A 27,271-nucleotide genomic window follows, 5' to 3' on the forward strand; every position below is an offset into this window, starting at 1 on the left:
ATTATTATTATTATTATTTTATTTTTTGTACTCTACCCATCTGACTGGGCTTCCAATAAAAGCATAATAAAACATATGGAACTGACAAGGAAGAAATGGCAAGATACAAGGGCAAATAAAACCAAACAGGTTGGGCTTAGGGCAGTGGTGGGATGAAGTTTACTGAACTAGAAACATGTCAGTATTAGGCCCATGTGGATGCCCTCACCTCTTCCCTGATGTGTTCTACTTGTTCTTCAAGGAGTTCATTTCTCTCAGTCAGAGTCTTATTCTTCTTTAACAAGGACTGGCCAATCCGAGCAGCTAATTCTAAATCCCGCTCTTTCTGTAAAAAATAAAAGGGACAAAAAACCACAAAGGGTCTCAATTATTGGCTCATTTAGAAAATGACTACTTTCTGAAAGCACATGTACGTTCAATCAGTGTTCTAGGTAAGACGAGAAAGTCTGCTTTTCAAAACGAAGAAACCCATAATTTGTGCTTATTTCCTTTTCTTTGTACTGCAGAGGAAACACCCACATCATCTGGGAGACCTGCTGTGTACAGTATTTCAACTATGCACAGGAAAGTACAGCCCAAAGTTCAAGTGTGAGAAAGTTAACGAAATCCAGATCTTACTCCTTTATTTGAAAACTGTCAGCGAGGGTGCAAATATAAGTGGCGTACATTTTGCAAAGCGCTGCGCAGGGAACATGAGGATATTGCTACTTGATGCCTTTTAACAACACTTAGTATTTATATACAAAAATAAAGGCAGCAAGAAAAATTCTAATTATGTCAACAAGCCTGATGAAGAGTTCTAGAGAACTCAAAAATTTGCACGGAATTTTGTAACATATACAGGTATTGCCCTAATATGAATGTAAGTATATAAGAGGCATTCTTTCTAAGTGGTCAGTGTGTGTCATCTACTCAGGGCAGGCACCCCCAAACTCGGTCCTCCAACTGTTTTGAGACTACAATTCCCATCATCCCTGACCACTGGTCCTTTTAGCTAGGGATGATGGGAGTTGTAGTCCGAAACAGGTTGGAGGGCCCAGTTTGGGGATGCCTGACTCAGGGTTTCCCAAACTTGGGTCTCCAGCTGTTTCCGGACTACAACTCCCATCATCCCTAACCATAGAATCATAGATTTGGAAGAGACCACAAGGGCCATCGAGTCCAACCCCCTGCCAAGCAGGAAACAACATCAGAGCACTCCTGACATATGGTTGTCAAGCCTCTGCTTAAAGACCTCCAAAGGAGGAGACTCCACCACACTCCTTGGCAGCAAATTCCACTGTCGAACAGCTCTTACTGTCAGGAAGTTCTTCCTAATGTTTAGGTGGAATCTTCTTTCTTGTAGTTTGGATCCATTGCTCCGTGTCCGCTTCTCTGGAGCAGCAGAAAACAACCTTTCTCCCTCCTCTATGTGACATCCTTTTATATATTTGAACATGGCTATCATATCACCCCTTAACCTCCTAACCACTAGTCCTACTAGCTAGGCATGATGGGAGTTGTAGTCCAAAAAGAGCTGGAGAGGCGGCAATACTTACCAGTGCCCTGTGAAATAGGCTGGTAATCATCCCAGCACCATAGGTGTAAAATTGAGGCTAAGAGATAATGAATAACACCTATCCAGTTAAATCCTGTGGGAGTGGAATACAATACAGTGACTAAATGCAACAAGAAGAAAATGATCATGCCAAGGAGACTGAACGACCTGGAAGAACTGTGGTAAAATGGAAGGCATGTCATCATCTGGGGGTGGAGGCTCTGCAGCAATTACCATGTAAGAAGCCGTATAACTGTTGCTGTGTTTTGCTATGTAAGATAAGCAGCACTGTTGCTGGTCTGCCCTTCCTACAGAGCTTGCTCTTGCCACTGTTCCTTCACCTTGGACTTAAAGATGGGGGAGATATCACTGGATGGAACCTTTGCATATTGTAAAGGTGGGCTGTCATCCTGGCACAGACGACGATGGTAATAGTAATTTTCAAAACGCCACTCAATCAGCTTTATAGTTCCATATTTCAACCTCCCCGCTAGATTGATATACACTGAAGTCTCCCATGGTTTCAATACTGATGGCAGCAGGGTATTACCAATTTCCATTCGGTCTCAGTGAAATAAATGCCACGTTTGCTGTTGCAAACATTCCGCCTAGTTGCTTTAGTTGGTGTTAATATACTTCCCTACCCAATTCACTGAAGACCCTCTGGCATCACCCAGTACATGACACCGGGGGAGGAATCATGGCCAGCAAGGGTGCAATGAGCAGCAGAATTCTGCTGTCCCCTACATATATAAATGCAATGGGTGAAAAAGGCTCAATTAACAAGGCTGAAAGTAATAGTTTCTGAAGATGACACACATTCCCCAAGGCACATATTGCTACTATTATTCAATGATAAGATGGCATACTTGCCTCTTCAAGAAGACGTGTAACAGCATCAATGTCATTGTATGTTTTAGTCATCTGGCCCACTCTTTCAGCACATAAAACTGGAAGAAAAAAGAAAGGGGGGGAATCAGTTTTTGTCCACTGTATTAAAAAGCGGTGCTTGATATAAACATAAAAGACGGGGAGAATTTAATGTTTCATCAAATAATCACTGTATCACTTAGCATAAGTACCTGCATTCTACACATGCTCACCAAGTGTGTTCAGTGAGGATCGGTCGCAAGCGTGCATAGAATTGCTGTCATTTGCTTCCAAAAATATTTAAAGGGCTCTGAAATTAAGATAACAACTCCCTTCTATACAGCTGAACGTAGTGCTTGCAATATAAATGAGGTCAACATGTGACTCCTTACAGAATTTTGTTTTCTAAAGTCTACAGCTTGGATCCTAAGATATGTTAACTTAAAGAAGTTCATGGAAGGAATACTGACAGGGGGCTGTTTGGGAGAGGAAATTCACTCAAAATTTGGCATGTCATTTTTTGTTTGTATGGCTTCAGCAGTCCCCACCCTCCATCAAATACTGTTCAGGAGGACTCCCCCCCCCCTTTCTGGAGAAGCTTGGGGCAGGGAGGGGGACACAGCAATGAGGAGCAAATGGGAAGCTTTCCTTTCATAAGCTTCCTTAAATTAACATCTTAGGATCCAAGCTGGCGAGTTTATGTATATAATGCTATAGATTTAAAGGTGCCAGAATTTAATTAAGGTTTGGGGGCGTCAAAGCTAATTTGCTTGGGGGAAGCAGCCAGACCCAAGTGTGTATTTAAGCTAGTAAGGGGAATGATGGACCCACTGCTAAGCCTCTGTTCTTAGAAGATGTAAAAGCTTCCGAGGCTGTGTACTGGACATTGTAATCCCAGCCAAATCAACAAGTGTTGATGAAATCAGGCAAGCTTTACTGTGAGGTGACTGCCTGGGGTGGGATTAACCATTAGGAGTTCAAAGTGTCAAAGGAAATAAGTGTTAGAATGCAAATGACAGGAGTCCTCCCTTCCACTGTAGATAAAAGGGAAAGGGGTTGGAAGTGATGTACTGTGTCCAGGAAGAAGAGAGGAACAGTTGAGCTGGGATGTGCCCTGCAGAGCAAGAGAAGGGGCAGAGAAACTACTATGGAGGAAGCTGGTGAATTTTGAGGTGCTGCTACTGCGAGATCCTTCATTGAAAAGCTTCAGGTTATATATACAGTGATACCTCAGGTTACAGACGCTTCAGGTTACAGACCCAGCTAAGAGTTAAGAACTTTACTTCAGGATGAGAACAGAAATTGTGCGACAGCGCAGCGGTGGGAGGCCCCATTAGCTAAAGTGGTCTCCAGGTTAAGAACAGTTTCAGGTTAAGAACGGTCCTCCAGAACGAATTAAGTTCTTAACCCGAGGTACCACTGTATGTGTAAATAAACCATATATCATAAAGACACGATAGCCTCTGTTGTGCCTGATTCTCTAAAGGAAATACAAATCCTGGTTAAGTGCCGAGACCCCTGAATTCTCGTACACTGCTCGGCGAAGATTGGGGTGGCCTGTAACTGTATGTGGTCCAAAACGCAGTCCTGCTATTGTTCCGTGCGAAAGTTCTCTTCCTTGTTTTTGCATCGTCAATAAAGCAAGATTTAAAGTGTGCTGATTTACTGGTGCCTTTCAGAAATGTTGGGAACAGCTCGTGCAATGGCTCTCCAAAGTACTGGCCCTGACTTATCAATGGGAGTCAAAGGTAAGAGCTTGTTTAGCTTTCATTTCCACCAACAGAGATTGTCGCCAAGTGCATAGAGATCATGAAAATCAATAGAGAAGGAGTCTCGGTCAGTATACAGTAGTGAGCCACAGAACACGCCTTTCCTCACTTCTCTGGTTGTTGCCATGTGGCACGACCTTCACTATTTATTGACATTTCATTTTATACATGAACGTCCTGGCGCTGTTTCTTCAGAACTCATTATGCAAACATGAAAAGGAACAGCAGCACATACCAAGGCTTATCCATTTTATCCCAGGCGAATGGCCTTGCGCTGCCCAAGGGAGTGTCACTTCTGTAGTCATTGTTTGAGTTGTGCCTATCAATGATTAAAGCATTGGCATTTCTAATAAAAAAAAAGTCTAGCTGCCACGGCTGGACTGTGTCCTTGTTATTCAGTGAACTGCCCTGAGATCTTAGGGTGAAGGGTGGCACAGAAATTTAATAAATAAATAATAATAATTTAAGTAGAAATTGCTGCTGATAATCCAAATATGATTATTTTTAGGTGTAATTGAAAATATTTGGGGGAAAGAACGGTGAGGGGGAAGAAGAACACTGAAACCAGGAAAGCAGTGTCAGAAACTTTTTTTTTTTTTAAAAAAAGAAGCATTTACATTCTTGGTATGCACTTACTCAGAATACTTTGTGCAGATAGGCTTAACCAAGTACCATAAAATGTCCAGCTTCCCACTTGTTCTCCAGTTTACTTCAACTGCATTAGAATTTTCAGTATGTTAGGAAATTCCATGCAACCAATGTGAGCAATGGCCATGTCTGACAACTGGCATGGGGTTTAAAACCCCCCTTTTCAAACACTGAACTGTATGTCCAAGTAGGAATTTTGATCATCTTTGAATGAAACAGCCCCTACTTCAGTGGCGGTGATTGGATTTCTAATATGGCTAGCCAAGCATTGTGAAGAGTTTAAAAGTATTTTAAAATAAAAGCCATAATGACATGAAAGGATAGAAACTGCTTCTGGGCTGTGTCCGGGGCTTCCCAAATATCTGCTAAGAATGACTTGTGTGCATGATTCTCTTGCTCTGTACAGCTGGCAGTGTGACCCAGGTGGTCATGCTGTTCTCTGTATTTGTCTAAAAAAAGAAGATCAAAGGCTACAAATGTGTCAACAAAAATTAAAATCAATACAGGCAGTGCTTTCCTCTACGGACATGAACTTTTGCCATTTTTAGCTTGGGAAAACAACAAAATGCCTTGGGACCCCATTTGTCAGCAGCTATAATGCGAGCACGCCACTGGCACTGAATTTCCTCCGTCAGTGAATCACCACTTAAGATATGGGTGGCTAACCTGCGGGAAGATGTGGGCAGCCTCCTAACTCCCAGAACCTCTAGCCAGCATGGTTATAGGCCAACCACATCTGGCTGGGTACAGGTTGGCAGCTTCGGCCTGAAGACATTTCAAGTGGTCAGGGACAAGTAGGAGTAACAAACTACTAGACTGGTCACGAAAATGTTCTCTTAAGCCACAGTCCACACGTATAACAATCCTTAGTGGAATAGCACTTGATAATAAATTACCATTTGCAGAGGATGAGAGTGGCTGGGGTATAAATAATGGCATTATTATCATTATTAATACCCCACACCAGCTTAACAGGTGTTACCAGTATACCTGAAGGAGCATCTCCACCCCCATCGTTCTGCCCGGACGCTGAGGTCCAGCGCCGAGGGCCTTCTGGCGGTTCCCTCATTGCGAGAAGCAAAACTACAGGGAACCAGGCAGAGGGCCTTTTCGGTAGTGGCGCCCGCCCTGTGGAACGCCCTCCCATCAGATGTCAAAACGATAAACAACTACCTGATATTCAGAAGACATCTTAAGACAGCCCTGTTCAGGGAAGTTTTTAATGTATGATATTTTAGTGTTTTTTTGGCTTCTATGGAAGCCGCCCAGAGTGGCTGGGGAAACCCAGCCAGATGGGCGGGGTACAAATAAATTATTATTATTATTATTATTATTATTATTATTATTATTATTATTATTATTATTACCATATTATACATTCCTGCTAAGAAATAAGTTGAGGATAGCTCCCAAGTAAGCGGCTATAGGACTGCAGTCTAAATGAAAACACCTTCAGTGCTCTTTGGTCTTCTGGAGACATGTTACTAGAACCTCAATGTGTTAGGAAGAGTGCAACTGAAATATTTCATTTGCATCACTGTTAGGCCTGGGCGATATATCAATATGTGGGCGCAGACCGCGATGACAGCTTCACTCAGCGGTATATCACTGGTGAAACCATCACCGCTCTAGAGTCCTTCTGCCTCCAGCGTGCTGAGGGAGAAACAAACCCGGTGGAAACTGGAAGCAGAGGGACTCAAGTGGCAACGGTTTCACCAGCGATATACTGCTGGTAAAACCGCCATTGCACTCTGCCCCGGCAGAGGGAGAAGTAAGCTGAATTGGGGAGCCAATACAGCTTGTTCCTTCCTCAGCTTCTTTAAACTGCTTGACTGAGGAGTGCACAGCTGCCCTTGCCTCAGCCAAGCAGTTTTACGGAGCCCCTGACCCGCCACCGGCTTCCACAAGCCAGTGGTGGGATGGGGGCTCTGTTAAAGCGCTACCCCTCCCCAGCTGAGAGAGTTCCGACCCTGCTCCTGATTGCACACGAGTAGGAGCGAGAATGGGGCTGCTCAGCTGGAGACCCCGCCTGGCTGCCTTCTCTGGGAGCGTGGGCTGTGTCTTTTGTCCCAGAAAGATAGAGCCCAGGGGCGTCTTACCCAGAGATGTTAGTGGCGCGAGGCACCGGGGCACAGGCTGAGTGTCCGGGAAACAGAGTCAGGGCGCGCTCCCTTCCCCGCTCTGGGGCAGCCCGTTCCTCTCCTCTCAGCCACCCATTGGAGTGTGCTGCATCCGGCTCAGGGAAGCCCCTTCGTGTCCCCTCCTGCTGGAGCACCTAATGGGCGCGACTGGGGGTGGGCGCAGGGTGCCCCTCTCTGGCCGTGTCGCTGCCTGCACGCCTCCCTGGGGAGTCTGCGAGTGGAGCAGGGAAGTGCCCTGTGCGATCCCGGTGCCGAGCAAAGATGGCACAGCCGGCAAGCCACCTGATCTGCTTGCCGGCCCTCCTGTGGCGCAGACTCCCCCAGATGGGGGCAGGTAAGGGGCACTGGGCGCTTAGAGGGAGGCTTCGCAGGAGGCCATCTGGGCTGCGATTCGGGCACCTCTTACGTGTAGCACCGAGCGTGCGTTGGACCACGTGATGCAAACGAGCCGGACCCAAGTCCCCCCCCCCTTAAAAAAGGTTGACAACACTGGGAAATGGTGGGCCGTCAGGCACTGGAGAGATATTTGCACCACGGCGCCGGATACGCTTAAGACAGTCCTGATGGAGCCCACACTCCTGGTGGAAGGCAGCCAGGCATTGTAGGAGCTCTTTGATGCTACTGGCGGGCCCAGAACTTCACGTTGCAGACTTCACGTGGGAGGGTGGCGGGCTGCATCATACCTCCTGGGGTGAACAACCCCCCACCGGAGGAAAATGATGGCGCAAAGGCCATCAAACGCACAGAGCCTGACAGGTCCCTTGCACTTGGCTACTGCCGCTTGGTCCATCTTTGGGGAGCTGGGGGCAAGAGGGGAAGGACAGCTCGCCCGCCCCCCATGCCAGCAAAGGCAGAGGGAGCTTGGTCAAGGAGTCCCAAGGTCCTTGCTGCTCCAGCCCAAGCAGCAGGGGACACGGGGCCGGCTCTGCTGGGAGCAGGAGCTCTCCTGCCCCCAGCGGAGCCTGTCCAAGGGGCCTCAGGTCTCGCTCAGCTGGGGGCAGCAGCCTTTCCACACACACACACACCCAGCTGAGCAGCAGGCTGGGGCCAACTGTATTGGCCACAGCCTGCAAGGCACTGGGGTGAAAGCACCTCAGCTCACATGATGAGAACTGTGGCAGTTTTACTTGGCATCTCACTGGCTGGGTCCAATGCAGCTTTTTTCAACATCACAGTATATCACCAAACGACAATGTTTGGCTGGCGATACATCAGAAGAAGAAGAAGAAGAAGAAGAAGAAGAAGAAGAAGAAGAAGAAGAAAAAGAAGAAGAAGAGTTTGGATTTGATATCCCACCTTTCACTCCCTTTAAGGAGTTTCAAAGCGGCTAACATTCTCCTTTCCCCACAACAAACACTTTGTGAGGTGAGTGGGGCTGAGAGACTTCAAAGAAGTGTGACTGGCCCAAGGTCACCCAGCAGCTGCATGTGGAGGAGCAGAGATGCGAACCCGGTTCCCCAGATTACAAGACTACCGCTCTTAACCACTGCACCACACTGGCTCTCAACATCATGATGTTGAAAACCCAACATAGCCCAGCACTAATCACCATTTCCCCCACCCCTTTATGAGGCTCAACTAATTTGAATTTAATTTGTATTTAATGCATTAAAGTGTAAACATCACTGATCTTTGTTTTCGCACCCCAACATTAACTGAAACTTTGTAAAAGATAATTTCAGTTCAAACAACTGCTTGCTTTACAGCAGTCTTGGTGATCAGAAAACAATTTAATCAGCTACTGACCAATACAATTTACAATTCCACACATCCCTGAAAGGTGTTTGGCAACCATAAAATGCCAGAAATCTGTCCCAGGCAAATCTGTTTTGGCTTGCTGACTCTTATGTGCTAACAAATACTCTTCAGATACACGGAGTTGTTCCAATGTTGCTAGCTCTGCAGTAAGCATCAAGCCTTTAGAATACACCAAACTTTAGCACCTACCACCGCTGTCAGTTAAGGAAAACTTTACTATCAAGTGCTTTAAGTATAAGCTGATACAGTAACGGGAAATTAAGGGTACAATATTAAATTGCCACTGGAATAACAGCCACCCTAATTTCTGCCAAAATATTAGAAAAAACTGTCCTAAGAGTCAATAAGATAGATGCTATTCCTTCTCCCTCAATATCCAGCAGCATCATCAGAAGTTCTTTAAAAAACAAAAAAACCTTCATGCTTAACACAAATTACACAGTTTGTAAAGGCTCATCACAATAAAGAACAACTTTTTAAAAACACTGTAGTTGTTTTCATTTGCTTCCCAATCTTAAAATAACGCTGCTACTGCAATTTCTGCTTCAATAGTTTGCATTTAGGGAGGCCCCAAGATTAGATATCATGCTTCATGATTGGTGATCTCAGTCTGCCAGAAACAGGAGGGCTTGAAAACAATAAAAAGAATTGCATGAGTCGTGTGTGTGTGTGTGTGTGTGTGTGTGTGTGTGTGTTGGTGCCATTAAGCAGGAACATTGTTATGGGGCTGTTCAGAGGACAGCCCACTTTTTTGCACTGGACCCTAGATCTCCTGGCCCTTCCCTTAACAAAATTAAGGTGGCAGGTTGCTGGGGTCCCACCAGGGCTATGCTTTGCAGCATAGCCACCCTGCAAGCGAAAGTAAGGGAAGAGAAATATAAAGGAAGTCCTTCCCATTCATGCTTGCTAGGCTATGGACAGGTGGGAGCAGAGCGACCATAGACAGCCATGGGGGTGATGGGCTGAGGGTGCTTATGTGGCCTTGAGGCTTACAAAGTGCCCTTGCATATACCCCGCAACTGTCCTGCTTTAAGTGAGACATCCCAGTTTGGGGCGCTGTGTTTTCAGCACGGTGTCCAAAAACATGCAAGATCTTGACCTTGTACGAGATCACAAGAGCATTTTCTGGCTCCGTGATCTTCTGCATCTTGCCCCAAAACATGCGCTTCTGCTCCGTGATCTCATGTGGGTCACGTGACCCACACAGGAGTGGGGCTGGGAAGATGCGTGTCCTGGTTTCTGGCATTAACTACCTCATCAGGGTTGCTCTATGAAATTAACATTTTGGACTCACAGCTGTCCATGGAGGCACAGGTCAAATCTGTGTCCAGGGCAGCTGTTTACCAGCTCCATCTGGTACGCAGGCTGAGACCCTACCTGCCCACAGACTGTCTCGCCAGAGTGGTGCATGCTCTGGTTATCTCCCGCTTGGACTACTGCAATGCGCTCTACGTGGGGCTACCTTTGAAGGTGACTCGGAAACTACAACTAATCCAGAATGCAGCAGCTAGACTGGTGACTGGGGGCGGCCGCCGAGACCATATAACACCGGTCTTGAAAGACCTACATTGGCTCCCAGTACGTTTCTGAGCACAATTCAAAGTGTTGGTGCTGACCTTTAAAGCCCTAAACGGCCTCAGTCCAGTATACCTGAAGGAGCGTCTCCACCCCCATCGTTCTGTCCAGACGCTGAGGTCCAGCACCGAGGGCCTTCTGGCGGTTCCCTCATTGCGAGAAGCAAAGCTACAGGGAACCAGACAGAGGGCCTTCTCGGTAGTGGCGCCCGCCCTGTGGAACGCCCTTCCAGCAGATGTCAAAGCGATAAACAACTACCTGACATTCAGGAGACATCTTAAGGCAGCCCTGTTCAGGGAAGTTTTTAACGTTTGATATTTTATTGTATTTTTGTTTTCTTTGGAAGCCGCCCAGAGTGGCTGGGGAGGCCCAGCCAGATGGGCGGGGTATAAATAATAAATTGTTGTTGTTGTTGTTGTTGTTGTTATAACATGTGCAAACCATGATCATTGCCCTGAACTCCTTGGCGAATGGGCAAGATAAAAATGTCATAAATAAAACCCAGTAAGTTTACAAGTGGGACTTAAGAATAACAGCACGCCCGTTGTTTGTTCCTACCATCTGGCATTCAGAAAGCGAGAAGGCTGTTTGTGTAAAAAAATCCCCCAGGCTTTTAAAAGAATATTTTTACATTTCTCCGTTCTCAAACACAAGTGTTGAGTTTTCATCCGTAAAATAGGCAGATGGTTTCTGCATAGACTTCCACGTGCTTAATTCCTTTATGATGTAACACACACCAAGTGTGGGCTGACTAACTTTTTTGAGGTATCTAGTCAACATATAGTGCATTTTCTTGCTTTCCCGTTGTTTTGATCTGTGGTTGCCAGTTAACATGTGTTTAATGGGTACATGCAATAGATGGATTGGGGGGGTTGCAGGAGTGAGAGAGGGAGATGTCAGATGTTGAAAAAAAACCCGTTTTTACTTTGAATATGTATATAAAAGCAGCAGTCATCCCTGCCAACAGATTCTATGTAGATTTGGCCTTCTACCCCACCTGCAATGTAGAAAGCCCTGTTAGCACCTAAAAACCTCAGTCAGCCTTGCAGCAAAAACCTACATTTGCCTGGAGTTTGGTTTAAATTCGAACATAAGCATCTAACTAAGCATGTACAAATGTACCCTGAGTTTTTAAAGTACCTAGCGATGTTCCTGCCTTTAAGTTGGTCATTTAACTAAAAAAAAGAAGTAATCAAACAGAATTTTAAAAGCCACAAAGCAAAACAGTGAGGTGCCAAACAAGCATTGCTGTTCTAACTCTGGCATGGTTGCCAATAAATAATCACCCATCTCTGAACGGGCAGCTTGTTTATCAAATCTCCACAGACAAGGCTTAACAGAGAGATAAGAATTACATGAGAAATATTAGAACAAGCAATTTGGCCAGGAGATTTGCCCTTTGTACGATATAAAGTACAGCTCCCAACGTGACACTTGACACGTACTGCGTTTACAGTTTGAAACTACAGTTCAAACTAAGTCAGAAAATGCATTTAAGTCAAGAAGGGAAATGACTGAAATTCTTCAAGTATGCATTCAGTTCTTGGTCATATTATCATTCCCCCACTGCCACCACACACGTTTAATATTTTACTGATTTTGTTTAAAAAAACAACAACCCACAAAGAAGAAAAAATGTAAAATAAAAATGTAAACCATAAAGTGTCACAGACTGCAAGGGCAAAAGTACAACGATACAGGGCAGCTCCAAAGAATAATAAAGAATTGACTCATACAAAGATTCCTTTTACAAATAACCAAGATATGTGCAAATAAGTATTCCCCACCTGTGAGTGCCATCATTATTCTGGATGAAGGTTCTAGAAAGTCTTAGATGAGCCAGACATTTGCATATATGAGCAAACTGCATAATAAATAAAATAATGCAGGACAGCAAAACAAAAAAAAAGGACACTAGAGCTCTCCACTTCAGATATTTTTTAATTTATGAGATATATTTTCAAGAAGGGCTATTTGCCAAACCCTGGAGTACCAGCAATCCAAATTGTTAAGACTGAAAGTCTTCCAGGATTTGACAATGAAGCCTCAGGCTGCTGTTAAGAGATGAGAAATAAAGTTGTTTACTTTTCAAGTCCCATTCTGTTTCCAAAAGCACCAGGTGTAAAGATGGAGCAATAGCTTGTTTAGTTATCAAAAAGAGCTCAATGAACACCTTACTGAAATTCTTTAAGAATAAATTAAGTTATTGGTGGTGGTATTATTCTTATTCTTATTATTTTACTAGATGATTTTACCCTACAGTTGTCACGCTTCCCCAGCACATCTGGAATATTGGCTTCCATCACTTGTGGCAGTCTTTGGAAGAATCTCTTCAAAAATAATGGTTTCTCCCCCACTGAAACAGATTGTGGGCTTACGGCAAAAAGAAAAGTCACATTGGTTGGCAGGTACCAACAAGTGACAAGAAGGTGGGGCAGGGCAATGTTCACTTATGGAGTTCCTTAACATACAAATCAAAGGGAAGCTTGTGAAAAGAAAGCAGAGTACACCCCCCTCCTTCGGCAACTGAGCGTGCCTCCCCAGGTTTGTTGTTGTTATTCGTTTAGTCGTGTCCGACTCTTTGTGACCCCCTGGACCAGAGCACGCCAGGCACTCCTGTCTTCCACTGCCTCCCGCAGTTTGGTCAGACTCATGTTTGTAGCTTCGAGAACACTGTCCAACCATCTCGTCCTCTGTCGTCCCCTTCTCCTTGTGCCCTCCATCTTTCCCAACACCAGGGTCTTTTCCAGGGAGTCTTCTCTTCTCATGAGGTGGCCAAAGTATTGGAGCCTCAGCTTCAGGATCTGTCCTTCCAGTGAGCACTCAGGGCTGATTTCCTTCAGAATGGATAGGTTTGATTTTCTTGCAGTCCATGGGACTCTCAAGAGTCTCCTCCATCACCATAATTCAAAAGCATCAATTCTTTGGCGATCAGCCTTCTTTATGGTCCAGCTCTCACTTCCATACATCACTACTGGGAAAACCATAGCTTTTACTATACGGACCTTTGTTGGCAAGGTGATGTCTCTGCTTCTTAAAAAGTCCCCAGGTTTAGTAGACCTCAAAACCATAGAAAAGGCACAGTGATCTATCTGTACTAGGGAAAGTGTGATAATTTCTCTCCCACTTCCCTTAATCTCAGCACACCCTAGTGTAGTTGTCCCTTTTGTTTTCCTATCCTACCGGAGATGTCATCGGATACGCACAAAGAAGCAGGCAAAAAACAGCCGTTTCCAGTGTATTGCACCCCCTCAAAGAAAGGGCAGCATGCCGGAGAGAGAAGTCTTGAGTCAAGTGGGAACTGGTGTGAGGTTGGGTGGGACAGGAGGTACATGTGGCTGAATTCGGGCAGGCAGGAGAGTTTGTAGGAAGTGGGTGTCTCTGCATAAGGATCGCAAAAGAAAATGGGCTGAATACACAAGCTAATTGCTTGCTGAGGGGGCAGGGTAGGATGAGATGGATAGCAATATGCTTTTGCAGAGAACATATTTAATCTAAGGGAAAAGGGACAAAGAATGAAGGGGTAAGGAGATAACGAATTAAAATAAGAAGCCCCAGAGAACCAAATATGAACAAGAGAGCTAAAAAAAACAAAACCCCAAAGGCCTGCTTTTGAAAGCAGAGGCATGCTACTTCAACATACCTCTGAAATCCCCTCACTAATTTATATTCCCATTAAAACAAGCATAAATTAAACTCTGAACTGCACATCTTTAATGAGTTCAGTGAGTATCTCACACTGGACTTTTAAGTTGAAAAGAATGAGGCCTTAAACTAGCCCCCTTCTCTGCATAAGCTAGCATTTACATGTTTGTTTCCTATTATTCTTACTTGGTAAATTGGTGTTGTAAATTCTGTTGGCTTGGACTGGCTTGGTAGGATGGCCTGCAGCAGTAGCTACTGTGTGAAACAGAATCAAGCTAGCAAGTGCCTTAGGTGAATTAAAGGAGTGGGGAACTATTTTGGCACTGGGGACCAGATTTTTATCAAGGTAGGGCAAACTTTGCCAGGTGAGTGGCGCCATCCACCTATCACATGACACAACTATGACATCACATGACTGACAAATTGGCTACTCTGCCCACTTGCCAAAATCCTTTGCAGTCCCAGTGATCAATCTACCCCCCTCTCTCTGTGTGTTTGTGTGTGTGTCTGTGTGTGTGTGTGTGTGTGTGTGTGTGCATGCATGAAGGAGAGCGAGAAAGGGCCTGCCTCATCAGGCCACCAGTACGTTGCCAGCCCTGTCAGTATATAAATACATAAACAAATCCACAGAACAGCTATGAGATACGGAGAGAGCCCCAGGAGAGAGCTGTTCTGCCAGAACCAGTTTGGAATCTGAAGCAAGTACTTAGGAGAGAAGTTGTGTTCCCTCAGACATGCATTTGCTTGAAGATGCCCCTTGTCTTGCCAGTTTCTGTTGCATCTGGGGAACACACTTTCAGTAACCTTAAGATTATTAAGAACTACCTGCGGTCAGCAAACCATGCTATCATGCTTTCGCTGGAGAATGCAGTCGCAAAGCTAATAAATTATGCTGATGGAACTGATGACTTCGCATCTATGAAGGCAAGAAATACATTCTTTGCTTAGAGTTGCAATTCCTTTTGCACACACCTAAAGCAAGAGCACCAAACTTTGCTCTCATTTTGTTGTTTACTTCCTAACTTTTAATAAAAGTTTACCTCTCCGAGGTAAATTGTGCCAATTCATCACTGACATAGAACATGATTATTCTACTGCAGCCCCAATACATAACTTAAGAACAAAGTAATACCCTCCGGCATGGTTTAAAAGGCCATAGATTGTTTAACTGGCCAAATGCCTGGGAGAAGAGGAATGTTTTTGACTGGCACCTAAAGAGATGCAAGGAAGGCACCAGGCGAGCTTCCCTGGGAGAGCATTCCAAAATGGGGAGCCACTGCAGAAAAGGCCCGTTCTCACACTGTCACCCCCTGAACATCTCACGGAGGAGGCACATGAAGAAGAACCTCAGTTGATGATTGCAGAGTCTGGGTTGGTTCATATGGGGAGAGGTATCCTTGAGGTATTGTGGTCCTGAGCCATTTGAGGCTCTATAGGTCAAAACCAGCCCTTTGAACTGGGCCAGGAAAGTAATTTGCAGCCTGTGCTGTTGGGCCAGGGTCGGTGTTATGTGCTTAAACAGACTTGCCCCGGTGAGCCACCTGGCCGCTGAATTCTGCACCAGCTGAAGTTTCCAAACCATCTTCAGAGGCAGCCCTACGTATCACGTGTTGCAGTAATCTAACCTAGAGGTTACCAGAGTATAGACGACAGAAGTTAGGCTTTCCCTGTCCAGATAGGGGCACAGCTGGGCCAACTAGCCGCAGCTTATGGAAGGCATTCTGTGCTTACTGACGCCACCTCAGCCTCTGGAGACAGGAAGGGACCCAGATGTACCCCCAGGCTTTGTACCCACTCCTTCAGAGGGAGTGTACGCCCATCAAGACCAGGAAGCCCTCCAGCCAACCAGCCAAGGGAACCACCCACTAACAGTGCTTCAGTTTTATCTGGATTGAGCTTTGGTATTTAAATAACTATTAAAGATACAGGAGTCTTCCTTTTCAAACGTTGGCCCCCTCTGCCTCAGCACTTGTTAAAAGAACTCTAGTAGCTCATGAAACTGGGTAGAAATTGTTCGTGGCCCTTTCCACTGAGAACATTTATGTGCCTTCTTTTTAAGAGTCTGGGTAGTTTCTGACCAAGTCATACTCTGCGTAGCCCCAGTGGAATCAATGAACTCAAGTCCGGCATGGTTGACTTAAGTCCATTTACTTTAATGGGCCTACTCTGACTCAGAAGGTAGAGGGTGGTTTCCGACTATATGCTTCTTAACAATGGATCTTTGTTAAAGAGGCTTTTGTGCTGTTTGATTTGCTCTTCCTTTCCCCCAGCTTTTGTGGAACTGTTAGAGCCCTGGTAAACTTTTCTTCTTCTTTTTTTTAAGCTTGCGTGCTTTTTTGCCCTTTGCATAGCAATGAGCATGGCTGGTAGTGGGCAAGGCCATTAAAACGCAACCTATTTAACACAGAGACAAGCAAAATTATTTTGCACTGGAACATTTGCATTCCCAAGATTATCACAATATTGCTATGCAACACAGCTACACACAACACTATATTGATTTGATTGGGGGGGGTTTACACCTTATAAGCAGAATGAATGCAGTACATTTTTTTATAGCACTTCCTTATGGAAACAAGAAAGAAAGAGAAAAAGAAAACCTGATTTACCATGTGCGAGTAAGGCAGTAGCAGGGATTGAGATTCACCAAATGTTTACTGAAATGAGAATCACTGGCTTACAAACATTAGCAGCCTGTCTCGGGAGTAATCTATTCTTCCCATGCCATATGTTGCACTGTTCAAAAGAAACCACTTTTTAGTGCTCCTTGCGTAATGAACTTTCAACCCCAGCTCCAAGGATCATCTTACTCTATCTTTCCTTTACAGCTGCGGAAAGAAACGCAGTCACAATGTATTGCCCATAACACATTCTGTGTTAGGGCTACAAGGAGCACAGAGGTTTGTTCCTCGCTACTTCCATTACCCATGTTATCTATACTGCTCCAGAAAATGCACCTAAGTAGCTGCCTCCTGCTACTGTCAGTTTATGGATCCCTTTACGTTGTTCACTCCCACAATCATCGGGTTGCGGAGCGACATAAGAATCATTCTGCGAAGGGTTAAGTGTCCACTAACAATGTGAGAGTGTGCATCACATGTGCAAAGCTACAACTACAGCAGCACGTAGAGCTTGGCAGAAACATGTCAGATAACACCACATCTTGTCAGGCAACCCAAAATCATGCTCAAACCCAACTCATAAATGATACTCTAAGAAGAAGAGTGGTGGAATTCAGAAGGATCATCTTCTCTTCCTTGCCCCTACAGAGCATATAGCTATTTTCTCTTGTCTCCTCTCTTACGCTCTTCCCAAACTCCAGGTACACAGGGGAGTGTCTGTCTGCTTAGGGACCACGGAACCCAAACGCTAAGGAGCATGTGGTACACTCTCAATTTGTGCTGGGATTTGTCTCTTGCCAAAGATAACCTGCTCCTACACAGAAGCCACCCACTGCTATCTGATTATAAAAGACAAAAAAAGCACCTGGTCTTCAGTTCACAGGAGCGTCAGACAACCAAAGGACTAAATATTCAGTCACATATTTCTATAACTTATTGGTACATATTCCGCTACTCACTCTCTCTCTCTCTCTCTCTCTCTCTCTCTCTCTCTCTCTTCTGGCCAAGGTATGTGTTTCACCATTCAGAGACAAATGATCCAATAATTGAGAGAAAAGTTATAATTGGCCCTTAGAATGTAGTCCACCTAGAGTGAACTACCAGAATTAAACTACAAGTAAACCACAAGGTACACGTAGCATCAAATCAGAGAATATTAATACTTTAACATTTCAAGGCAATAAAAGTTTCATTTTACAGGCTAAAACCACAATCTCTGACAAAACGTCTGAATAAAGTTGATTTGAAGAAGACTGAAAAGAAGACTTTTCTTTACAATCCCAGTGCCAAAATAGTGTGATTGGGATAAACATATTGAGACAGAAAACCAATTTCATGCATTAAAATATAAGTAGCAGGTAAGTAGTACCTTCTTCCAAGATATCAAGGTTGTCGCAACATCTGTGCTTGCATTCAGCGACATGATCATCGTATTCAAAGCTTTCTTCTTCATTTATTGATTCGTTCAGTGACATGGCTAAAATCATCCTTGAGAAGGAGCCCTGTAGTCTAATGCCCTGAAAAGGGACAAGCCATCTTCACGGAGGCTACATCCACAGAGCAGTTCAATTAAGGTTTCCACAGAGCAGAAACCAACCTCCTTGCTCAACATACTCCAACTAGAATGGTGAGTTAAGTCTGCATACTATGATCACCGTAACACAGCTGGAGAAAATAATACAGAAGGATGGGGGTTGGAGAACCATCTGTCTAATTGATACTAGGAGTAATCCATGCACTGTTTACAAAACCAGATTAGACTCCAGTTACATTTCTTTGGATGCAACTGTTTCAACACAACAAAATCAACTGCTAAGCAAACTCTCCCTTTAAAGCAGTATCTGCTTAAACCTGTCGTATTTCCTCCCCACGCCAGACACAAATGGTAGTTTCCTACAAGTTTCATAGCAACCGTACCAGGAAATACACACAAATAAAAGGAATGTTACATGTCCTGGTGAAGGTAGGGAGGGCGGGGGAATTACCTTTGGAATACATTGCCTAACCTTCAAACGACAGATTTCTAAAGGGAGGAAACAGGAACCACGTACAGGTGCAATTTGGGACTTAATACGATGCAGGGCTTCAGAATATGCCAGACTGAAACTACTCAATAAAGAATCTACCTTTACATTATCACTATGGTTTCAAACTATCATGGGAATAAGAAACTCCAGAATTTATGCTGTTTTCTACCACATCTTACATATATAAGTGGCCACACCCCTTTCTGTCATTTTTTCCCCAAGAGCTCAATGTAACTTCCTATTTTTTCTCCTGGAAGTTATATTCAATTAAAGACTACGGTGCTTAAAATTATTCTATGTAGCTGTCTTAACCTGGGCCACTTCTCCTGCAGAATGAGGAAACTCTTCCACAAATTATCCAGAAGGTAATTAACATGATTGCTACAGGTGAACAAAATAAGCAAGTCTGCAGAATCAAAACTCATTTTTTGACATAACTACAGGAAGAAATAATTATAAAGTCTTGGGTGCAAAGAACTACTTAGCTACTTTAGGCAAGCCCAAAAGCTTGGGCATGCACCGTGGGATTTCTGAAGTATTTGACTTAAATGGAAGACTCCTATGCTGTCACAAATTACTTTTGGAAGTCTTCTCGCGTGCAAAAATGGTTTGGCATGCGGCACGGCTGGGCTTCTGTTTAAGACATGTGAATGCAAAATTGTCTGGGGTTGCATGGTTCTTTGTATCTGGGTCTGAGTAAAGGCAATGTAACCATGCAGACTTTTTTTTACAGATTTTCAACAAGAGTTGCTGGCATTTTGTTTTATATTCTGTTTTAAAAGCTTCTCTCTTACTTTTCTTCTTCTAAGACACTCAAAACAACAAGCAGGATAGAAATACAAGAGAGATCAAAACACCACAGTAGCACTATAATGATAAAATCAGCTGTCAGAACAGGTAACAACAGTAAAAAGTAAAAATCCAGTTGCTCAGAAGTTTGGGAACCTATCTTTCGTCAAAAGGCAGCATATATTTTTATTAAATAAAAAAATATAAAGGCTTTGTGCAATATTTCATTGTTTGTTTGATCCAAGCGCTGTTTGCAAAGCTCAACACAGCAGCAAGTGAAGCAACAAGGAAACTGGTCCATGACACCAGCAGAGGAAATTCAAATATATGCACTTAATAGACTGTTAACTTTCTGTAAAAAGAAATGTAGTAAGAAATGGAAATCTTTCCAAACAATTGCACTGCATTATGTAGCCCAGCTCTTCAAAGTATTTTGTGCAGCCACCCACGTCCTTCTGTTTAGCTCTTAAATAAGATAATGGGTGCTTGTTTCCCTGTTACTGACACACCTTCTTTTGGTATGTGTAGAGGATGTTGTTTGCTTAGTGCTGTCCCCAGTGACGATTTGCAGCTTCATGTACCATGTAAATATTTCATTATTTGAAAAGATAAGCAAAGATAAGCCATAAACTTTCCACAGTTTAATACCGAAAGAGACGACATTCAAGAAGCTGGAAATAGCACGTATGTCGATCATATGTACACAGAATCATAGAATTGTTAGAGCTGGAAGGGACCACAAGAGTCATCTAGTCCAACCCTCTCCAATGCAAAAATCTTCGGCCCAGTGTGGGGTCAACTTGAACCCATGACCCTGAGATTAAAAGTCTCATCTCGCCCTTCTGAGGGAACGCTGCATATTTCAGGTTACACCATTTTATTCTCACAGGAGTCTTAAGAGGAAGAGATAGCATGATTTTTCAAAAAAGGAAGCTTAAAAACACACACACATACAGCTTGTGAACTATTTCAAATTGACACTCAACACACACTGCAATGGGTGACATGAAGGCCTCACATCACTCCCTTGTCAGTTCCACAGCTCTGTAAGCAAAAGATTAAACTGCAAAGTTTATCATTTAAATGATGGTTCCAAGATTCTGCACAGAATTGTCATTTCCTGCAATTTTCTTGAGGCAGATGGCTGATATCTGAAACAGAGTCTTTCTGTGGTGGTACAGAGATTGTGGAATATATCCTTCCCAAGGAGGTCTGCTGATGGTTGATGGTTGTTGAATAATTTTTGTTTGTGATTGTGTCTTGCAATTTCCTGACTGAGGTTTCTAAATCTGTGACTCATTCACATGCTCCACTGTTAATTTTTTGTTTGTTTGTTTGTTTGTTTGTTTGTTTGTTTGTTTGTAAGTAGTGCAATATTAATGTTTTCGTTAATTTTTGAAACCACTTTGCGGTCTAGTATGACCAAGGAAAAAAACCCCAGCAACAATGTGGGATAAAAATAAATAGATCCCGGTGGGAAATGACAGTTGTAAGCATGGGTCAGAACCATCATTTCAAGTTGTGGAGCTAGACAGCAACCCGACTTGCCTCCTTGGGAGTGGGCTGGACTCTTTTATACCCCTGTTTCTCTTCCTTACAACCGTGTTTTCTGGAGTGAGAGTATCTAAAAAAAAGCCCTTGAGGATTTTCAGCCATTTGTAAGGAATGATCCAAAACCTCAGGTGGCTGTGAGTCAAAAGGTGGAGTGTTTTCCTATCTCTGTTGTGAGGAAGGAGAGACAGAGAATAAGTGTGGCAGGCCTACCTTGGATACAAGTAAAAAAATTCCTTCCAGTAGCACCTTAAAGACCAACTAAGTTAGTTCTTGGTATGAGCTTTCGGGTGCATGCACACTTCTTCAGATACATTTCGTGCATGCACACGAAAGCTCATACCAAGAACTAACTTAGTTGGTCTTTAAGGTGCTACTGGAAGGAATTTTTTTATTTTGACTATGGCAGACCAACACGGCTACCTATCTGTAACTTGGATACAAGGTGAGGAAAGGCAAAATGCAGAGTTGACGGAATGCAAGAATGAAATAAGATAGGCCACCTAGTGGGATTGAGAGGTCTGAACCTAAATGTGCCTGCTCCAAGCCCAACACTCAAACACCACGAGCAACAGTTTAATGTACAAACTCAATAAGCATTAGCTTTAGTAGTGTGTTGGATAGCTCTGGTGCAGATATGCTAAGTATCCAAACTGGAGAAAACAGACAAATTTGTTTGTCTCAGAGGATCCCTCTGAGGTATGTAGGAAAATCAGGCAAACCTGGCTGGCTGGCTGCTTCCCTTCAATCTAGGTTCTATTGTGTATTGTATTCAGAACACATATGCCCTCAGGTGGATTGGAGAGGAAGGGTAGACATAAATAATAATAATCCTCCTCTTTGCCTCTACCTCTTCTTCAGGTATGGGACAAGGCCAAAAAAAAAAAAAAGGCACAAAATACAACAAAGCCTAATCTTCTTTTCTGAAGGCCTACACGTTAACATGATTTAAAATTTATTCATAAAACCCCATTAGGCAAGAGTTGCATTTTATCAACTGCCTCATGTACAATTCTGATAGAGATCTGTTTTAAACACTATATTGTATATTTAAATTGTTGTCACTTACCTTAGGACCTCATGGTAAAGGACAAGTAATAAACAGAATAAATGATAGCAACAACAATTTATGACACAACAAATATGAAAGTTTGCTTGTTTGCTTCCAGATGTCACATCAAAGAAAGCTTGATATCTGGCTACAACAGTGAAGTTCTTCTTGTCTGAGTGCCATGAGACAGGAAGACAGTTTTCCTTATATTCATAGATAAGATAGTAACTTGCCAGTAAGTGTGTGTCAAGCAAAGCATGCAAGAATTACCTAAATCCACTAGGCCTGAAAATGTCCCCGGGTCAAGTAAAATTTAGTAGGTTATCTCAGAGAGTTGAGCAAAGTGATCTGAGCTACATGTCACATAGGAGGCAGCAAAAAATTCAAAAACAAAAGGAACTTTTTCAGCATCAGTAAACATATGAACCTTGGGGAAAACAAAACCCATCTGCTCTGCCTAGAGAAATATATTTAAAATAGTTCTGACTGCAGTGAGATGAAAGTGTTGAAGAGAAAACTTAAGATATACCGTAACTGAATTGAAATAATAAAAAGTAGGAAAGTAGAATATTATCTTCCTGTTCTAGGGCAGGGTCCTGTGCCAACCAGTCCTTTCCTAAATTTCACAAGTAATTCAGAGTAAAGATTAACACAGGATTAGCTCACCTTTCAAATTCTGACACATAATAATATATGAATGGGTGTATAGAAATGTATGGAGAAAGGCTGGGCTGATGAGAACCACCAGTATGGAGGTCCCTGCATATACAACTTGGTTTTTGCTAGATTTTCTAGGGAACTATGTATGTTACATTTAAGGATTTGGCAGTGTTCCAGCCCACAAAAGAGGGAGCAAACAAAATGTATCACACATGCGTCAGAGAAGGCAGAACGAAACCAAGCAATGGTGCAAAGCCACAAGCCAAAGGAAAGGCAAAAGAAATGCTACAGTTGTGCGCCCAGAAGATCATCTGCCAGCAGGAAAGAACACAAAAGCTGGGACAACTGGGGAGAAGGTTTTCCTGTTTCACTCCACCTGGGCCTTACTCCCGTAATAACTACCATTGAAGGCAAAGTTGGCAGGAGAACCCATACCCACTGCTTGATTGCCATCAGCCAGCCTGAGAAGGCCAGAACGTGAGTGGCAGCTGCCCTGAACTGTCCGCTCTAGATGGGGTTGCATATCTGTAGCTTCTGAGTTTTCCTGAATTCACTGCTATCTTTGGAGGCACAGGTGGCCTCAGTGGTATGGAGTGCCTTCTACAAGCTATTTCTCGCCTTTAAAATTCAAGTGATCTTTATATCATTTTCACCAAGTCATACCATATTTTGAGCACAAGTATTCTGGCGTATGTGTACCACAGTGCTGCAAATCTGAATTAATGAAGAAATCATTTAAATGGAAAACTGATGGTTCCTTGGACATCCCTAAATAGATGCATTTCATCATGTGCATTTGAAAATTAGGTCAAACTCCTATTCTTCAAAGACAGTAGATACAATTCATGAAGCCAAACTTATTAAAAAGAGGAGTTTGTCCTTTTCTCTAATACACGAGACTTTTGAAGCTATTAAGATTTCGGGGGGACCCTGACCAAAGTTTTGTTATCCATGGCACACTAGTAATACGTGCCATTTATAATGTCTGTATAAATTCCTTTACTAGATATATATTTTGAATTGTTTAGTAAGCATTATGGAGGGTGGAAGAAAGACAATCTGTTCAAGAGACAAAACCATAACCCTTGGCTGGGCCAGTTTAAAACCAGCAAAGTTGCAATCCTACTAATCCTCCACCCTGTAATTTATTACGCCTATCGCCCAGCATACTTTCAATTAACAAGTTCTACATGGTCAGAAATTCTGAAAAACAGGACAGTGTAATTTTGACAACAAAACTGTTGTAGTGAGATTTAAAATAGGGAAGAGTTCACGGTTTTATTTCAACAGCATCAGCCATTTCACTTTCAGTTTATTTCACCTAAAATCTCTCAGAAGGTTTCTGAAAATCAGCTTAGCGATGTGAATGGAGAGCAAAGAAAAGGAAAAGTGTAGCTGTCAGAGTATTAAGCATTCAAAACAAGGCCAGTAAACCATAAGAAATTATATCAGCCAGATTAACTCTTCAAAGGACAAATTCATAGAGAAAACAAATGATATAACAAGTATTTTCCCCTCACATATATGCATTCTAGGTATGGATCTTTTGCAGACATTGAATTTAATATTGACATGAGGAGCTCGTCAGTTTCTCAAGGCTTGTAGGCAGAAAGGTTTTTTTGTGAAATTTAGGCTAGTACTCTTAATATTTTACCTGTGTATTTGAAAGTTAGCTCTTATCCTAGACCACGCTAGATCTTTGCACTGAAATGTAATTCCTGGTTATTGATATGCTCATCTCAGTCACCACCTTGCCCTCGCTATAATCATGGTCCTCCTTTATTAAAACTAATATCCAGGCCAACAGCACAGCAATACCTTTGTGGCCTCTGTATCTCCATCCTGGGCTCCCATTCAGTTCTGTGGCCAGAATGAGAAGATTTGACTTTCCGGCAAGGCGGGTGGTGCAGTTCCAGCCCCTCCTCCTCACACCCACCTTGATCACGAGACTCATGATCACATCCAGGGTTATGAAAAAGACACTGCCATCCTGGCAGAAAACGGAAAGTTCGAGAGGAGCTGACAAAGGAGACCTGACCCCGACGTTCAAACCTAACGATTTAGGCAGAAGCAGTTGCTCTAATCATTTCCCACAATGAAGATTTTATATGCGAAACTAAGCTGTCTCTGCCTGGCAGCCTTTAATATATGCCGTGCATCTTGCCACATCTCACAATATGATATGTGCCTGTTATAATACAGGCTTCCCATTCCCACTCAACGTAGCAAATTGAGTGTGTATTGAAGCTTGAGCTGTAGTAGTGGCAATCACAATAAGCATTTAGCAGTCATTTTCTTTTGCTGAAAAGATATTCCAGTGCGTATGGACTGCTGCCACTCCCACTGGCAAAAAGCCCTACAGCAGTCTCCTGTACCATGCCTTCAATGTATGATAGGAAACGCCAAAAGCTGCCTACCTTAGCTGCACAGCCCCACAGCCGTTCTCCCAGTATAGAAGACAGAAAGACATACATTAGAAGGTAAAGCCCCCTATTCACAGGCATGCCATAAAGAGCAGATAATTACCATCCGTACATTCCTCATAATACCAGTCCAGCTCATAGTAATCCGCTTCAATGAATTTCTGCATAGTCCGCTATCTCCTTGGGCAACGTAGGAGAGGAGATTTTATACAGATGCTACAGAGGTCAAGTGAAGCACAGCCATGCCTCCCTGCCTTTGCAGAACTGCATTCTGCCAAGGAGCTGGGAGACTGCCGGCGAGAGGCTGGACATCTTCAGCCCGAAGCAGGAGCCGAAACGGAAAGGAACAGACAATGAAAAGGAGAAAATAAAAACTTCGAAAAATAAAAAGGGAGAGGTTTGTTGCAGCAGCTGCACCAGTGCCTGCTCTAATAAAGAAGGCTTTACACAGGAGCTGGGAATGGGAGTTAACAAAACCGTCCTATCAAAAGGCTCAGACTCTGACGTTGGAGACACACAGCACCACTTGGGGGTTCCTAACTCATTCCTTTCCCGCTCCACTCCTCGCATCTCTTTCGGTCCAATATGTTGCCATGGAGACCAGTTGGCTCCGAAAGAGATGCAGCGATGGAGGGAGGAAATGCAATTCTGCTGTTTCTTACTACGCTGGCTAGGATGTGTCTCACCAGAAGACACAAAACAGAGAGAAATGCTTCCCACTGCTATAACACAAAGAGATCCAAGTTAAGCTCCAACTAGTTACATGGCAACTTCAGGTTTTGATCACTTAACACATCACCGTATCTTAATATGTACACCTAACACAATGCTGTAACAAACCGGCGTGGGTTGTGTGTGTGTCCCACACCCAGAAATGTGGGTGACTAAAGCTCTTTCCTTTGAACCAGTGATCCATTTTATCAAGTGCCTAACTTCTGCGAGAGCACAAAAAGGATTACAGCCAACTACAGCCATTTTGTACAAACAGGAATACAGTAATCACCTCCTTCCTCTCCCTTCTCTCTCGAAATATTCTTAAAAATCTAAGCTTTCCATTAGTTTGCAGATGAAATTAGGAGCACGCATCTGTTCAGATATGCAAACTGATGATCTGTTGCAGGAGATTAAAATAGAACTTGGATAAGCAGATGAATAAACACATCCTGCTGGACAATATAATGAAGTTCTTAACCTTTAATGTTGTTATATACACTCTGTGTTTATTTGGCTTTTGCTACAACACTCCGCCCCTCAGTAGTTCGTGTGTGTGTGTGTGTGTGTGTGTGTGTGTGTGTAGATTTCACAATCATCTGGAGCGTTTGCTCTGTTTAGATGCAGAAGCAAAGAAACCCAAACAGATCCTTTTTTGATATACAGTGGTACCTCGCAAGACGAATGCCTCGCAAGACGAAAGAGTTTTTCGTTTTTTGAGTTGCTTCGCAAGATGAATTTCCCTATGGGCTTGCTTCGCAAGATGAAAACGTCTTGCGAGTTTGTTTCCTTTTTCTTAAAACCGTTAATACCGTTAAAACCGTGCTTCGCAAGACGAAAAATTCGCAAGACGGAAAAACTCGCAGAACGAATTAATTTCGTCTTGTGAGGCACCACTGTACAAACAGAACAGGCAGAAGCAGAGAAGAAGCCAAAGAAGCACCGTGGGAACAAAGGCGGAGGTGGAAGTGGCAAAAAGGAAAAAAGCAGTGGCAAAAATCAGACTAGACTTGACAGAAGGATCAGGGTAGGGCTGCCCAGAGAAGTGCTCAGAAATTGGGTGGTTGGATACTCGTAATGGTGACCAGAAAAATGAAAAAGGTGATGTCTAAAATGACAAAGGAGCTGTGCAGTTTAATCCTCTTCTCTCACATGAAACTTAAAAAGAGAGGGGAAGGAATTGGAACAGATAGGGGAATTCTAACAGTGCAGGCAGAGTGGTTACTAGAGGAGCGAATGATGGGCTGTGACTGACTGCATGTGACATGTTGTGAAAGGCGTGGCGAGCCACAGACCCCACTCCCAATTGCTGCTTTCCTGTGATGGGAAGAAGCCACAGCAAGGCTTTGACTAATGTGCATCCTCTTCCGGCACAGCCACAAAGGATTTGGAAGGTTTAACATTTGGTTTCTCTCTCTCTCTCATATTATTATTAACCCCAGTTTACCTTATAGCCAACCCCTAAGTGATGGCTAACAAAGCATAGTTACGATTA

The 27,271-nt window shown here is 43.5% G+C and overlaps 1 protein-coding gene across 14 annotated transcripts in view; it reads right to left on the minus strand.

Moving 5' to 3' along the window:
- TRAK1 (trafficking kinesin protein 1) overlaps positions 1-27,271 on the minus strand; it is a 135,085-nt gene that overhangs the window by 38,012 nt on the left and 69,802 nt on the right. For 9 of the 14 annotated variants that reach the window (XM_082192983.1, XM_082192979.1, XM_082192984.1 and 6 more), the window contains 2 exons: positions 2,411-2,487; positions 209-325 (listed from right to left, as the gene is read on the minus strand). In XM_082192983.1, the coding sequence (XP_082049109.1) occupies positions 209-325; positions 2,411-2,461 (168 nt within the window). In that variant the 5' untranslated portion in view covers positions 2,462-2,487. Of the gene's footprint in view, positions 1-208; positions 326-2,410; positions 2,488-17,933; positions 18,200-25,168; positions 25,504-27,271 lie in introns of those variants that run through there. The other 5 variants (XM_082192982.1, XM_082192981.1, XM_082192986.1 and 2 more) reach the window with 5 other exon arrangements.

Source organism: Podarcis vaucheri (genome assembly GCF_965113315.1).
Source record: "Podarcis vaucheri genome assembly, chromosome: 12".
Lineage (NCBI taxonomy): Eukaryota > Metazoa > Chordata > Lepidosauria > Squamata > Lacertidae > Podarcis > Podarcis vaucheri.